The 14,651-nt window shown below is 37.6% G+C and overlaps 1 protein-coding gene across 1 annotated transcript in view; it reads right to left on the reverse strand.

The window, feature by feature from the left end:
- Positions 1 to 14,651, reverse strand: part of ccdc141 (coiled-coil domain containing 141) — a 95,402-nt gene that overhangs the window by 47,872 nt on the left and 32,879 nt on the right. Inside the window, exons 10-12 of the mRNA XM_052029793.1 lie at positions 3,172 to 3,291; positions 1,715 to 1,906; positions 1,103 to 1,280 (exon numbers count right to left, since the gene is read on the reverse strand). Coding sequence (XP_051885753.1) covers positions 1,103 to 1,280; positions 1,715 to 1,906; positions 3,172 to 3,291 — 490 coding nt within the window. The remainder of the gene's footprint in view (positions 1 to 1,102; positions 1,281 to 1,714; positions 1,907 to 3,171; positions 3,292 to 14,651) is intronic.

The raw sequence follows: 14,651 nt of genomic DNA on the forward strand, positions 1-14,651 counted from the left end.
GTGGTAATCAGGAGGAAGTTGCCTCCTCTGTGTTTGTCCTAATGCCATGAGATTTGGAGTCAACATTAAGCATGCCCTGGGCTACTCCCCCCAAACTACCTTCCCCTTGTGTCACCCCTCTGGTGTGTCTGTCTTGTTGGTGGAACAAAATACATCCAGGGACTGTAATGAAGAAGAATGACACTTTTTATATAGGGCTTGATTCTGTGAATGGGACTATACCAGGGTGCAGCCTGACTAGTCTGTGGAACAGCTCCCTCAATATAAACACCAGTCCCCGGATGTTTGTGAGAAGGACTTTGTAAGGTTGACTAGGCTGGGAGCCATTTTGGTGTCCAGGTCGATATCAGGTGGTCCATTCAGTTTTGTTCTTTCTCAGTTTCAATGTAGCAGTCATGGTACAACTGAGTGACTGCTAAGTATTTCAGTGCATTTAACAGTCAACCCTATAGGTGAGTCTAGACTCACATATAAGCCAGACTGGGTAAGGATGGCAGACTTCCTCCTCAAAAGGACAGTCGTGAACCACAATGGGTTTTCACCACAACCCAATAGATCAGAGGTCATCATTACTTCCAGCTGATGTTTTTGAAATTTCACATCATTTACTGGATTTACATTCCACAACAGCGCTGCCATCATTCCAATGAATCAAAAGTGGGATTAGAAAACTATCAATAAGAAACTTCAAAGGACTTATAAAAACAACCTGCCCTGGATGACTGGCAGCACAGACCAAATAATGAAATACAGAGATGTGTATCAAATATCAAAAGTTCTTTTAACCACGAGTGAAATATGACTACAACAATAGCTCCGGGTTGTGGAGCAATAACAGTCTACTTGCATCCTGCCTGAATTACTTTCCAAGGAAATGGAAAAATTAACATCGGCCACATGACACTAAAGTCATATAAACTTAACAGCAAATGTGATACAAAACTCTAGGAATACAATTTGGGAATTAGGGTTTGAATGGCTGCAGGGAAAGAAGGCAAACACAAATATAAATAAAGAAGTTAGCTGAAGGGCAAAAAGCCTAGAACCTTGTATTTTGCAAAATTAATTCAGGATTTTCATTAACATGGATTCATTGAAAAGCTTACCATATTTATTGCAGTCTTAAAGTTGAATGCCAGATCTTGGAGATCAAGGAAGTTCTTAAGGACTAATTGCCATTTGGAATCAGCAAGCTCCAACACTGACCTAACAGTTTCTTCACTGTCTTCTATAGTCTGAGATTGGTAACAATCTTCAAAGCTTCTCATAGATGCTTCAACCTTATTTGTATCAAATGTATCACAGATTACTTTCAAAATAAACTCATGTCACACAACATAATCTTGAAATCCAGTAAATAGTTTGGTGATGGACAAGAATATAAATTAAGAAACAAAAAAGCAGATTATTCAGCAACCATTTGAAAATACCATGGAACTTTAATTTAAAAACAAGTAGGGAGCTAAATTTAATGGCTGCTGAATATCAACATCAGGATTATGATCCAGAGCTAGCAGACTACTTGTTGGCTAAGCAAGGGATTGATATTGTGAGTGGCTAACACAGTGAAGATTTTAAAGAGAATTGAATCAATAAGATGTTCTTTCCATTATTAAAAAGCTTCTCAAATTTAAAATCAAAAAATTTTTTGACATTTGCATAACAATATTGAAAAATGTGGCATTATTCAGTAAGCTAAATGTAAACAGTTCACCTCTTCAGCTTGTTTAAGAAAGTTCATGTAATACTGCAAGTGCTCAACTCGTGCATTCAAATTCCAACACAATCCTTTCCATTCCGCATTCAGAGTAATAAACTTTTCAGAAAAAGACATTACTTCTGGGACTTCAAATGTTTCTGCCTGTTTAATGATGTCTTCAAGATGTTTTAATTCATTTGCTATCACCTGAAACAAATATATTACTCCATTAAGGTATGTTGGACCACCAGAAGAAAGTTCCATCTATATATGTTGGGTAGTTGTGGCTAGAGAAAGTAAAATCAGACCCAGAATTTTAAGTCAATAGCCTTTTATAGACCTGAAACATTAACTCTGTTGCCTCCATAATTTCCATTATTTTCCATTTATATTGCCAATTTTTGGCATCATCAATATTTTACTTTTATTTTGATGGAAGGCTACCTTTCTTCACTTATTTATGTACCAAAGTACACCCTTACAAAGGATCCTCCAAGTATTACATTACACATTTATTCCTGATTATTACCTGAGTGCTCTGGTTTCCTCTGTCAACCAAAATACATGCTAGTTGGTACATTAATTGGAAACTGTAAATTACCTCTAGAGTAGGTAATTGATAGGAGAATCAGGTCAAATTGATGACCACGAGAGAGAATTGGTTATGGGTAAATACGTGGAGGAATTGGATTGATCTGATAGCTAGTGTAGACTTGATAGGCCAAATGCCCTCCTTCAATGTCATCAGGAAATATGAGAAAATATGAGAAATAAAATTGCTACAGGCTTCTATTTTTTAAAACACAAAATTATTCTATGAACTTTAAAAAAGATAAAGGAAGTCTTTCAATTTGCAATCTGGCTTTGCTTAAAAGAAATCAAAATGGAAAAAAATCCTCCCCACCCCAAAAAGAAATATCGGCATAATAGCTTCCAGTCAAAATTTTGAAGAACAATATTGATCACTGTTTCACACCTCCTTCCTTCTCAAGTGTTGTAGTGGCAAATATGAGCACCCTGTGGACAAAGATGTTCCATTCATTTTAATGGGCACAGTAAAAATCAATCTCCGATCTAATTAACTGAAATGAACTCCTCCTGAACATTAGGGAAATCTCAATCTGTGTCATATCTATACAGGACAGCTATGCTTTCCAGTTGACTGAACTCATTTAATATTTTTAAAGAAAAAGTATGCATAATATGATTGTAAAACCGTAAATTAATATCACCCTTTTGTGTAGACAATACATTAATTGCTCTGTGATTCATTTGTGACTATGATGAATCAGTAAGGTGACCTTTAAGATGAATTTAATCGGCTTTCTACCATCACAATATAATTTGATTCCTGCAGTATTGTTATAATTTTAATAAACACATACATATATTATTATTGGGATAAAAAGAAATAACTCTTTCCCTTCACTCACAAACAGATTTAGAAATAAAGATTTGTAAAAATATATTACCTTGGCTTGATCAGACAGTACCAGATATTTGTTCAGAATGTCTTCAGATTCAGAGAGACAGGAACCTGGCTCTAACTTGCTGGAAAGTTGAGATCTGCATGCCTGAAGATACCCTGAGACCTTGAGAAATAGCACATTTTTTAGTTCATTGTTAGAAAAAGAACCTGAAATACTGATTTACTTGATGCAATATATAGTTGGTTTGATAAGTCTAAAACAATCATTTCTAATAATGGGAAATTGTGAAACGCGTCATACAAATGTTACTTACATTGTATTAATCCATTTGCTGTTTATATTTCTTTTTTCCCCAATTATTCTACTGAGTTAGCCATTGTCAACATTACAAAAGCTTTTAATTATTGTTATCTGATTGTTCTCAAAATATTCAACCAACAGTAATATTTTCTGGAAAAGATTGCCCATTTGCTTCAATTACTTAAACTTTGGTAACCTAAAAGAATAGACACAATAATCTTGAAAGGAAAGAAATGCTTTTCTGGAAAGAAATCTGTTCTATTGCTGCTGCTTTTGGATTTTTTTCAGCACTATTATCTATTGTAATTTCTTAAAACTTCTTAACACCTTTAGCTATCAAAATGGTTTTGTCAGCTTTTTGCTCAGTTAAGCACTGGACATGAGCTATTACCCAGGAAATTTCAAGTACAATTTTATTTAAATTGTATTGTTACCAATGACAGTTAAAACAAGGTGTTGAATGTGAAAATATCACTTGTAAAACCATCTATGTGATGCGTAATCTCAACAAGTTCATTCTTCAATAAGAGCTGATGGTAGTTCTAGTAGACAAAGTTGCTATCGAACAAAAAGCAGTCTCTGAATGAGCCATTTATCTAATTGTCTATGCTTTTATTATTGAGGTGCAAGCACACTTAAGTATTGTGGAGATGTGTTTTTGTTCAGGTTAAATAAGGACTTTTGTAGAACTATTTGTTAGTTGATCAACAAAATGAAATAATGTTTGTTATGACAAATGAGGCAACATCTATGGGAGAAATAGACCTCTTAACTTGGGTGGTAGGTTTACCTTACAGGATGTGTAATGAAATGTCAGAATATAATTTGATTTTACCAAAGATCAACTGTCAAATCAGATCTGCAATAACCCTTCCAAAAATACACAGGGAGAATAGGCAGCCCCATTGGGCATCAGTCTCATTGCTTTTTTGTGTGTGCAGGCACACTAACTGTAAAGTTTTGGCAGCCTGCCTGTCCAGACATTTTGTTCAGTTTATCATGCAAAACTGCAAGCAAAAAGCAGCATAAATTGATTGAACATAGCAAAATATTGTGTCATTGTCCATTGATCCATAATCAGGACAAATAAATAATAGCCCAGATTTTCCTGAGTGATTTCTGCCCTCCACAATGGCTCCCTGTGTAACCCACTCTCCCAAATTTACCTTCACATGATCTGGGAGGCTGAGCTTGCTGGCCTAGGCAGCCCCAGAACCAGGCATCAAGGTTTTGAACAATGAGGTGTGCCCCAAATGATGTAACAGAGTGACTTGGATTGTACAGAATAAGCCGCAGCAACGAAACACCTCTCTGAGCCATTGATACCCAATTAAGCCATGTCCCCAGCTTTGCCAGTTGTCAAAGATGGCTGCTGAGCTTATAAACTTTCTAAGTTCTGTTAAGACTTTTCAATGCATTGGAATGATGCTGATATTTAGAAATGCTATTACAATGAAATAAACGATTAGAAATTATAAAGTTATTAATTTTTAATTTAATTAAGTCAACAAGAAACAAAATATTGGAAAGCATTAAACAAAACACAAACAGCTATAAAATACGACTTTCCTTATCCCTCCATTTCTTCCTGCAAATCTATCATTCCCATTGAAATGAATGGGTTCATGGTTCATGTGCCTAACTTTGGGATCTGCCACTGGATTCCTCAATGCAAATGTTGCTGAATCTAAGCAGGATCCTGCTCTCCCTTTGGACCTGTTCATAGCTCTTCATCAGAACGTAGCCAGGAAATTGTCGGAGGAGGTCAGAACTGTCTGTGTTCTGTCTGTGCAAACTGTCAACAAAACACAGCCAAATCCACTGATTCTAATCAATAAAATTATATTTTTACTGGTTTGAAACTTCAATTCACTGAAAATCAATCATGATGGGGGGGGGGGGGGGGGTGTGGAATTTTCCTCTTAAGGCTGTATTTCTGACTGGTGTCTGATCCAATATCATGCTAACACATACTTTTGTCTGCACTTCAGGCTCCTGATGTTAAGAAAACCTGTTGTGCAATGGCAGAAAATCATATTTGCGCTACAGTAGAGATTCCATCTCAGTACTAGAGATGAAGGGACCCTAAACAGCAAAGGCTTCCCAGAGTTAGAAACAGTCCTTCCACTGAATACTAATGATACTGATACTAATGCCTCCATTAGAATCCTGGGCCTAACCTGAGTTGGGTGGAGGCAGATTGAAGGTTCATTTTTATCCTTTGGGATCACAAATCTGGGGAAGTGTCAGTAAGAGGGCAAGATAAGTGAAAAATCCATTGGGGCTGCATACCTTGAACGGTGACATTTGAGAGCAGCCAGGATGGTCCCAGCAGGGGTGGAAGCAAGCAAATCTTGGTCAAGACGGTAAAGAGTCAATTTTTCATACTTTCTTTTCTGTGAACTAACAACTTCAGGTGGGATCACAGAGTAGAATACTACCACTGCCACCCATTCTTGTCATCAGCATTTCTCTTTATAAACAAACTTCTTTGTATCTCACAACTTTAAAGGCAATTTTGTTTGTCCTTATTGTTAAGTTTTGGAACATACTCAAAAATGAGCAAGAAAGCACTTTTTTAAACAGTACAAGACTCATTCTGTGGGTCACAAAGCTCTTACATCTTTGAAAATCACAGACTGTTTCCAAAGCTATCAAATTACCAAGCAATCAGCTCCCAAAGTTAATAAATAAATTTAGCAAATGAACATATTTTAATGTGTTAGCTCTTGAAATGAAAAAAAATCTTTTCTATACCTGTTGTAGACTATAATTTTAAATTAATGAACTCAATTGCAATATTTGGAGTATGTTAAATTATTTTCCATTGTCTTGCTGTTTCATTATATTTTTGGTGCAAAGGACTTCTGTGTGTTGTTTTGTGACGTGACTTACTCCTGAATGAATCATAATTGAATAAGTACTAACAGTGAAATAAGTGCTAATAGTTGGATATTTCCATAGCTAAATATTCAGGTATAGGACTGTGATATAAGCTGTCCAAATTCTCTTTCCTTGAATTACTGTGGACTTTGCTTGTAGGAGATTCATGTAAAGGTCAGTTAATCCAAATCAGCAAGTAACCCTGATATACATCTATCACTGTAAAGATGCTTCTTCCTTGAAACCCAGACTCTTTTAGAAGCTGTGTTGAATGTCATTTGAACAGAGCTATGAGATGGTGATGACTGGTTCCTCTTCTGATACATCATGGAGGTCACTACTGGAATCTTCACAATGGCTGTTGATCAGTATGAGCATCCATGAAGTTATTAAATCTCTTTTGCATAACTTATTGTGTGAGTTCTAAGCAAGCACAGCTGGTACAGGATGATTGGCTATCTTAATATTCTTGCTTTAGTCTAACTTCCTGCCATCATTGTTTGGATAATGTAATTACAATAAGCTCTATTTTCACATACCGTTAGCTAAACATTTTCTATTACTTCTCTGTGGGAATATGGGTCTGCATTCAGCTAGAACAAGCAAAATGACCCATTATGTTGAAATGCATTAAAACTCTTCCTTTCTATGTTTTTTTTTACTGTATGTCATGCATGTCTTTGCCAGGTCCTTGCAGCAATGGACATGGTGTTCACATTCTCTATGATATTACTATACTTAATGTTCCCAAATTATGTTAAAAGAGTGTTCCAACACAAATGTGATATGTTTCTACTATTTGTTTGAAAAAGTAATTAAGAATTTTTCAAACTTGTCTTTCATCAAATAAAACACATTAATGACTGCTAGACAGCAGAAATCCATACCCACCCAACATAGGCAGAGGCTCAGCATCATTTATCTCACCAAACAACAGTACTTTTGAAATGGCTTGTATGTCACTGTTGGTGGCCACCTCTGCAACCTCCTACAGAGAAGAATCTTCTGTCAGAAGTATAGCAGAGCCTCATGAGTCACAGTTAAACTAACCATCACTGAAGGTTTCATTACCACAGGCTTCTGCAGCCTGTTAGAAGCAACACAATCAAGGGCATTGCAGTTAGCATTTCACAAATGTCTCAAACGGATTACACTCCAAGGCACACACGACATTTCTATATATAGGAAACAGTCAGACAGAACATACACTGAGTTTCGTATCTCAGACAATGTACCCACAAGGTGCCATTGATTGCACACTTTTCGCAATCAGAGCACTTCTCTCCTTTTAAGAAGGCTTCCAATGAATCAAAGTTCATCACATCTGTAACTTCAAAAATAGCTTCAAGCAGTTGTGTGCATGATTCCCTGGGAATTCCCTCCCTGAATACTTTCATATTTTAAGAGTCGAATGCCCCTATACTTTTTCTACCTAGGGCCAATTCTACTGAATGTCTAATCAGAGGCAAGACATTCTCCATTGTCTGTGGTTCATACAGCTTTGAGAAACCCTATCACTGAAGCATATGCCAAGTACATTACCAGCCACTCAACACATGTTCAGGTACATTCAGCAAAACATGGAAATAAGGTTTAGGTACCTTGACAGGTTTGTGTTTCTCTACATTACTTGCCAGCCAGGCTATCATATATTTTATATCCTGCACACCATTGTCCAGGAAAAAGATCTGGAGGATCAAGATGAAGGCTGTACTCATCATATAAGGCAATGATAATGGAGAAGCCGGGGATATGAATGCTCATCTAGTGGAGTGTATTGCTGTCTTCATAAAAGAAATACTTCAGTGGTAAGAAGGTTCACTGCATTGCCGTTAGACGACCAACCATACCATAAGCAGTCCTTTGATCTTGAAGCACAGGTACAACACCCCCAACTTGAGGTTAAAAGGGCCTCTCCACCTTCCACATCTATTAAACGTAAAAGTGATTTGGATATCTACATTCATCAAGGCATATCCTGGAATGGTCTAAATTGTAGTGGGTAATGTGTCTCACAAGTCAAATGACCGAAATAAAATAACTTAATTCAGTTAACCTTCTGTGATCCATATGCCTGTTCACCATCTATGCCTGCCTCTTTGATATAAAGCTGCCCTTGTGACTACAGAAAATATGATGAAAGGCTGCTGGGCATCCCAGGATGGAGTCTGTGGCAGATAACCTGTGCACTTCAAAGCCAAGGAAGCCCTGAAACTGCCTGTTTTTCCTGCACATTGGCAGCTGGAGTGAGGCAACATATCAGGTTGAAGCAGCATCAGTGGATGAGATATACAAACATTCCATTCCTCATTCCACTCCCCGGCACCCAACTCTCAGGGCAACAGAACAACAGTCCTGCTTGCCTCTGGAGGCCAAATTCAGGAGATCGGTTAAGATTTGAAAGCTGCAATCAGCTCTGTCTAAAACTGCCAAACCCAGGGTGCTGCCCAAAGCCTCAACAGAGGTGGGGGAAGGCAACTGAAACCATTTTGATCCAGAGTCTGCAGAGCCACCATCTGAGCTTATTAAAAGAACACAATAATCAGTAGTATCAACATGTGCAAAACTTTCCCAAAAGCTCACTATACACTCTTTTATGGATAACAATGTTTGGAAAGACCCTGCAACATCATCTCATATGTGCCAAAGTTGAGCTCCTCCATTCTCTCTCCCTCTGTGGACTCTCTTGGCTGGCTTGCCAATATCTCCCACATCCTCCGTTCACTGCTGGCCCCAGTGGTCTGTGTCTTTCTCCTGTTCAGTGGAGTTTGTAGGGTCAGTGCCCTCTGGCAATCAATATCAGCAGTTGTCCCTTTCATCAATCCCTGCTCCTGCTCACTTGTGCTCCAAGAGTAACTCATTGCAATCCAATCTACCAGGCTAAGAGGCTTAATGGAGATGCCCGCAAGCTCATTTCCTATGACAATAGATCCCTAGGGTGATACTTCCTTTGAAGAGTGCTTGCCTCACTGTAATGGGCTCTTGGTCTATGTGTATTGCTCTTGAAGAGAAAAGAAGGATAACATTAAGTGATGCAATTTAAGAATCTGTACATGAAGAGCCAGAATTATCAATATTTGGAGGTTCACTGAAGGTGAATTTGTCAGATGGGGAAAGAAAGATCAATGCTGCAACCTTTCTCTGCTGGGCGTCCAACTTGCCATTGCCAAAGCTTGGAGGGGGATCTGAGATGCTGCTTATCTTCTATGCCGCCAAGAAAATTTCAACTCCTGTGAGCTATTTCTGGCCCTGGTTCTCTCTCTCGTATTTCATAATCTCTACTCCTGTAGGGGAGGCATGACATACCTGTGAAAAATTCTAAGGAATGCATGCATCCTTTAGAGCCCAGAACAATAGAACATAAACATAAGATAACAGTAGGCTATTCATAGGTCCTTCTTCACAAAAGGGATGGTGAACAGGAAACTCTGTTGCAGTTAGGCTGATTAAAAAAAAACAAGGAATATTGATAGATTTTTGCTAGTGGTACAAATAAAGGGGAATGGAATCAAGGTAAGTAGATGGAGTTGTGATACGTTTCAGAGGTGATCTCACTGAATGTTGAAATAGGCCCAAGGAGCTAACAGGCCAATTCCTGTTCCCAGGTTACAGTGCAAATGGCAAATGTCAGAACCTGGCACATGCATAAAGTATACAATTGACACACTTTTCCTGATCGTAACAGCAGCAACGATAGCAGGATGCAAATCTACATTGGTTTGAGATAGCTGAGGCAGTGGATAATGAAATGAAAACTTTAGTCATTGTCACTGGTGGACAGGTGAAACGGAAGCTAGACAAATCAAGGGAGTAAGGTAATTGGAGATACATTGTCAGTGTGATTGGACAGGATGAGTTGAAGTGGGGATGAGGAAGTCACATGAGTACAATAGGACTGACAAGACAAGTGAGAGGGGATGTATTGCAGGACTTGCATGAACACAGCTGTACACTTACCTTGATTGACCAAGTCAGGTCAAGGAACAGCTGGCAACACTTCATCCAGGGGCTTGGTATTCACCTGCTTTGCACCTCCAACCTCTTGACAATGGCAATAGATTTCATCTTCCTTCCTTCCACTGTTGAGGGATACCATCTCTCTCCTGGCTGTTCCTGGACCCATCAGAGCATTCAGCGATGCAGCTGAGAATCAGGAGCAATCTTTCTTCTTCTCTCAGCCACAGCGCACTACTTGGTTCTTTGATTCAAATTAAATCTTCCAAACTTCCTCCTCCTTTTCATATCCACAATTTCAACATTGCAAGTGAGCTGCTATTTTACTTAAATAGCATCTGACCCTTAAAAATGACCATGCTTTGATCTCTCATGATGTATCCATCACCCTACTCATCAAGCCACTTCCATCTAACCCAAACTCCTATTTTCACTTGAATATAAAATTCCAATTATTACATTGCTACTTGGTCTGGCAGAAGGCCAAACCATTCAGTCCAAATACAACATTTTGTGGGACATGTTCAAATATGTCTTTGATCAACTGTTCCGTTTTGAATTTGATAAAAGAGAACTGACTATCTTCAGCTGTTCCTTGTAAGCATTTTGCAGCGTGGCAAGACTAAATGTAATTCAATCTGAACATTTTGGAGAGTTTTTTTTCAGGCCATGGACCAATGAGTATTGAGTCACTAAAAAAGATGATGTAATTCAGTGGGCAGATTTACCATTTATGATCAAACTTATGTTGTGCCATTGTTACTGTTCACATGTTCTTTACAGCTTATTAAATATGTTCGACAATTATGTCCAATTTACAATCTAGTTTAGCATATCTAAAGTGAAGTAACATCAAATTATACCATATAATAATACCAGTAACAGTAACCAGTCACTGCTCAATCCATTGGCATGCTATTATTCATTTGAAAGCCTAGACAAATAAGAACCCTCTGTAAACTATACATAAGTGACAAAGGCTGACTGCTAAATGTAACCTGAGATGCTGAATCTAACAAAAAAAAATTCAAAAGAAAGAAATTACTGAACATATTTCTATCCTCTTCTAAAGGTACAAACCTCTGCTGAAGTAAATATGCATGCGTAGTGCCCTTAATATTTTGTTCAATAAGTCTTTCTTCATGTTTGTGTTTAGATTGTGGCAATACACATTGACTTGACTTGAATATTTAACCACATTAGCTGTCATTGTAAAGTCGTATCCTGCAACATCTGACAGATAAACATAAAAAGGAAAGTATCGAGAGCAAGAGTAAGTCATCTCGCCCCTCGAGTCTGCTCTGCCATTCAAAATGATCATGGCTGACCTGACTGTTAGCTTCACTTTCAATGTCCTGCCTGATCCCTATAACTTGGTTTCCCTACGTTCCAAAAATAACCTTGAAAATACTTAATAACTCAGCATCTGTAGGTCTTTGAAATGGAGAATGTTAAAGATTCTGTGAACTTAAATTCCTCCATATCTCAGTCCCAGATTCCCCTCATCCCTTTGCCATTTACCTCATCAAACCTCCTCGAAATAAAGTCACCTCTTATTCATCCAAATTCCATTGAGTATAGGCCCAATCTAATCAGTCTTTCCTCATAAGACAACATTTTCATCCCAGGAATCAACCTAGTGTGGCTTTCTGCAATGCATCCAAGACAAGAATATACTTCCTTAAATAAAGAGACTAAAATTGGACAATTCTTAACATGAGACTTGACAAAAAGTCACTTCATAACAATTAGAAATGGAAACCCAGGTTGAATACTAGCTACTTGATTACCTGCAGGCGGGAAAGGGATTGATTACCAAATAGATTATTTCTTATACTTGAATTTTTCTCAAACCAATTCTGGTTGAACAATTGAAACATCATAACCTACAGGGCTACAGACTGAGAGCTGGGCAGTAGGATCAACCCAGGTAGTGTTTCTTGGCTGATGAGGAAACAAAGAGCTGAATGATCTCTTGTGCTGTATATTTATATCACTCCACAAATTTTCCTCTGGTTAAGCCAAATGCCAAAGAATCTGATAAAGCGTCTTCGACCTGGAACATGAACTCTGTTTCTCTTTCCACAGAAGTTACTGGACCTGCTGAGTGCTTCGAGCATTTTCTGTTTTTATTTCAGTTATAACCGTGGTTTTGTGCACAAAAGTTAGTAAAATTAGAAAAAGATGCATACACGTTCAATCTGTTTACATAATGTACAATGAGGGAGATATATTGATCAAAACAATAACCCTGTTCCTCAAAAAAAAACAAGATGTTTAGCATCATGATGTAGTTGAATTGATAGAAGGGATCCAATTGAACATTCTTCCTAATGTGCTTAGTCACCAATCTACATATAATTCTTTTAATGGTTTTTCTCTAGGTTTAATTCCATGTTCCTGAAAATTCCAAGTAACGTAGAGTATTTGCACCTGGCTTTTGATGGGTTGATCAAGGGAGAAATGTTCTGAATTTTGGAAAATTCCCTGTTCTTCAGGGAAAACTTAAAAAATCAACAAGGAATAGATGGATATGCCCTCTGTGCTATCCAAGCTAAAGGACAGCCCCACTGAAAGTGCAGCATTCCCTCCAATCTACAATGAAATGCCAACCAATATTGTGCTCATGTTTGAGAGTCTTGGACTCAAGATCTTCTGATTAAGAAACCAGACTACTACTAGCTGAGCCAAGATATCCTCTACATTATACTACAATACTGAAGAGTACTGACAGGTTTATATAATAAACATGAAATAGCTAAAATCTAGTTACTCAGTTTTGGTACAGGCATTTACCAATATTTGAATCAAACTGACTTTGCTGATTAGAATGATCAATACAGCTACAGCTGTTCTTCCGCCACCTAATATTTGCTGTCATTACAAACAAATTTAAAACAATCTCAATGGCAGGGCCTTAGGAAACATTGCTGAACAGGGACCTTGGTATACGAGTGCAAGGCTCCCTGAGGTGGCAGCACAGGTGGATAAGGTGGTAAAGAAGGTATATGTGATACTTACAAATAATTAGCAAAGGCATGGAATATAGGAGCAAGGAGGTTATGGTACAACCTTATGAAACCTTGATTGGAGCAATTCCTTTATGAGGTGAGACTGGATAGTTTGTGTTTGTTTATTATGAGGGGCATAAATCAGGTTGATAGGAGGAATCTTTTCCCCATAGCAGAATATCTAAAACTAGATTTAGGATGGGGGTTTAGAGACTTAGAGAGGATAGGTTTGGGGTAAGTGTTTAGAAATTTAAAGGGGATTTGAGGAAGAATTTTTTCACCCAGTAGGTAGTTGGAATCTGGGATGCACTGCCTGAGTGATTGGTGGAGGCAGGTACTCTCACAACATTTAAGAAGTGTCCAGACAAGCACCTGAATTGCCCATACATAGAAGGCTAGGGAACAAATGGTGCAAAATGGGATAGTATAGACAGGTATTTGATGGTTTTTAATGGATATGGTGGGCCAAAGGGCCTGTTTCTGTGCTGTATGACTCTATATATAAACCACTAATTTCACCATATAGGGAACAGTTGCATAGTGGTTAAATTACTGAACGAGGAAATTCTGACACCTAGGCTAACAAATCCAAAAACAAGGATTCAAATCCTACCTTGGCACCTGGAGAATTTAAATTGTTAATTAAATATTCTGGAATTTTGTCAAGCTCAAGTGGCCATATGGCTAACTCCCATGCTTACTTCAAGTATCTTTTCTTTTGAAGTTGCCTCTGAAAATTAATACCGGTATATAATTTTAATCTAAAAAATTGTGTGATAAAAAAACTGTACCCATAAAACACTGCTCAATTTGTCATTGTTCCTAGAACTAACTGATTTACAATTGCTTTACTTTACACCATTCCAGAAACACTACTTACATTTTGGGTCTTGAATTTCCTTTAAATTTGTGCTTATAGCATAGTCATGGCATAATGAAGGTTTCCAACATAAAAGTTCAAGGAAATTCTGGTGTATTATAAAAGCAAGTATCAATCACTTTTGATAATTTTCTTTAATTTGTTAAGATGGTTCTTCAAAATCTATACACAGACCCTTTGCTAATAATCAGCATAATCCTGCATTTCTGTATGTTCAAGACAGGTGTAATTTGCATCCTATTTTTAGATGCTCAACCCTCTTTCAAATTCACAATGATTGATAATGGTTGCAATTATCTATACTTCCATGAGACTCGTAGTTATAACCATAAAATTTGATTAATCAAAGATGATCGTAATGGCAAACAATTCTAATACAAGTCATCCTTATATTGAGTTATTAATGTGATTGCTTGTAAGGAGATTAGTACCAAATGAAATATTAAATATTAGCAAGTGACATTCCTATATTCACAGTCCACTAAGGCGAAGGT

This window comes from Pristis pectinata, chromosome 1 (assembly GCF_009764475.1).
Source record: "Pristis pectinata isolate sPriPec2 chromosome 1, sPriPec2.1.pri, whole genome shotgun sequence".
Classification (NCBI taxonomy): Eukaryota; Metazoa; Chordata; class Chondrichthyes; order Rhinopristiformes; family Pristidae; genus Pristis; species Pristis pectinata.